Source organism: Sphaeroforma arctica (assembly GCF_001186125.1).
Source record: "Sphaeroforma arctica JP610 unplaced genomic scaffold supercont1.1207, whole genome shotgun sequence".
Taxonomy (NCBI): domain Eukaryota; class Ichthyosporea; order Ichthyophonida; genus Sphaeroforma; species Sphaeroforma arctica.
Window position 1 is genome coordinate 9,726 of NW_014039351.1, and position 1,387 is coordinate 11,112.

A 1,387-nucleotide genomic window follows, 5' to 3' on the forward strand; every position below is an offset into this window, starting at 1 on the left:
GTGTGTGTACACGTGTGTTTTTGTGAACATTCGTACACATAATATGCACATAGATATAAAGGGGGTCTTTATCCAGGCCGTCATAAGTGAGCTTACCAATAACGACCTTCTTCAACATTGTATTATGTACTTTCCTGCTCACTGCGTCACCCGATTGTATTTTATGTACCTAAATTTGAACCTTGAAATCAACGTCTATTGCTTTTAAAGAGGTATTGTACAAGCTTTATGTCGATAAACTTCGATGGGCATACTATATATACAGTCTACTTCAAAGGAAACATAGTCGTGATGTGTAAAAAGCTAAAAGAGAGACACACCATAAAGCCACACAAACGTCTTAATTCGGACATATTGTCAACACGATATTGTGAAGATAAACATCTATGCTTGACAGTATGTACTACATAATAAATATTTAGCAGTTGACACTTGTCTTGACACACATTAATGTTGGACTGGGAGTAAATTCGTTTCAGATAAATTATAATGATTGGATATCGTCCAAACGAAGGAATTTGGTAATTCATATGCATTAACTTTTTCATAAAAATAAATAGCTTCTTTAGATTTTGTTTCAAAAAAAAAAGAGTTTTATTTTGTCGGGGATTATCGGCCAAATCTATATTTAGAAGATACACCAATTTCAGATTTCAGGACGGACTTCTCCAGTTGTTAGTGCAACTGGGGTACCTACAGTTCTAGGGCGAATTCTGCTCATATAGCGGCCAAAGTAAGGGTCTACAGTCGATATAGAACAGAATAAACCCAGAGGCATAGACCAAAGAGCCCTTAGCGAGCGCAATTTGAGTTAAAAACTATTTATTACAAACAAACCCTAAAAATAAATACCGCGAACACAGAAATAATACGCTGCTAAAAAATAAAAATAAATTCGATATAGAATATTAGAGGCACAATATCTGCTTCTCATGCCTTAGATACGTACTCTCAATTGTATGTAAACATACCTCAACATATACATACACATACACAACGTACACAAGCTATCTCATAGCACTATAGTATACTTCAAACCCACAAAATCCCAGCAAAATGTCTAACAGCGACGACTTGTACCCCATCGCGGTGCTTATTGACGAGCTTAAGAACGAAGATGTGCAGGCTCGATTAGAATCAATCTCGCGCTTAACAACTATATCTCTGGCCCTAGGTCCAGAGCGCACTCGTTCGGAGCTACTGTCCTTCCTACAAAGTATGTGGATGTAGCGCAAATTTTTTAGAGTCTGTTCAGATATTATGGGAGGCGGTGTTTAGGTAGTTACTTACGTGTCAGTGCGAAAGGGAAGAGATATATGCTCTCATATATATCAATTTACAGGTTTATCAAGGTGAAACGCCTAAATTTTTACCTGTATAAATTAGT

General features: G+C 36.8%; 2 protein-coding genes across 2 annotated transcripts in view; one reads left to right on the forward strand and one right to left on the reverse strand.

Annotated features, from left to right (window-relative positions):
- Nucleotides 1-363, reverse strand: part of SARC_10321 (hypothetical protein) — a 6,201-nt gene extending 5,838 nt beyond the window's left edge. The window contains exon 1 of the mRNA XM_014295640.1: nucleotides 97-363. Within this exon, the coding sequence (XP_014151115.1) occupies nucleotides 97-118 (22 nt within the window). The 5' untranslated portion in view covers nucleotides 119-363. The remainder of the gene's footprint in view (nucleotides 1-96) is intronic.
- A 693-nt stretch (nucleotides 364-1,056) lies between these two features.
- SARC_10322 (hypothetical protein) lies at nucleotides 1,057-1,216 on the forward strand (the record flags this gene model as incomplete). The annotated part of the gene is made up of 1 exon (XM_014295641.1): nucleotides 1,057-1,216. A coding segment is annotated over one exon (160 nt), but the record flags the coding sequence as incomplete, so codon positions are not given.
- Nucleotides 1,217-1,387: the final 171 nt, after the last annotated feature.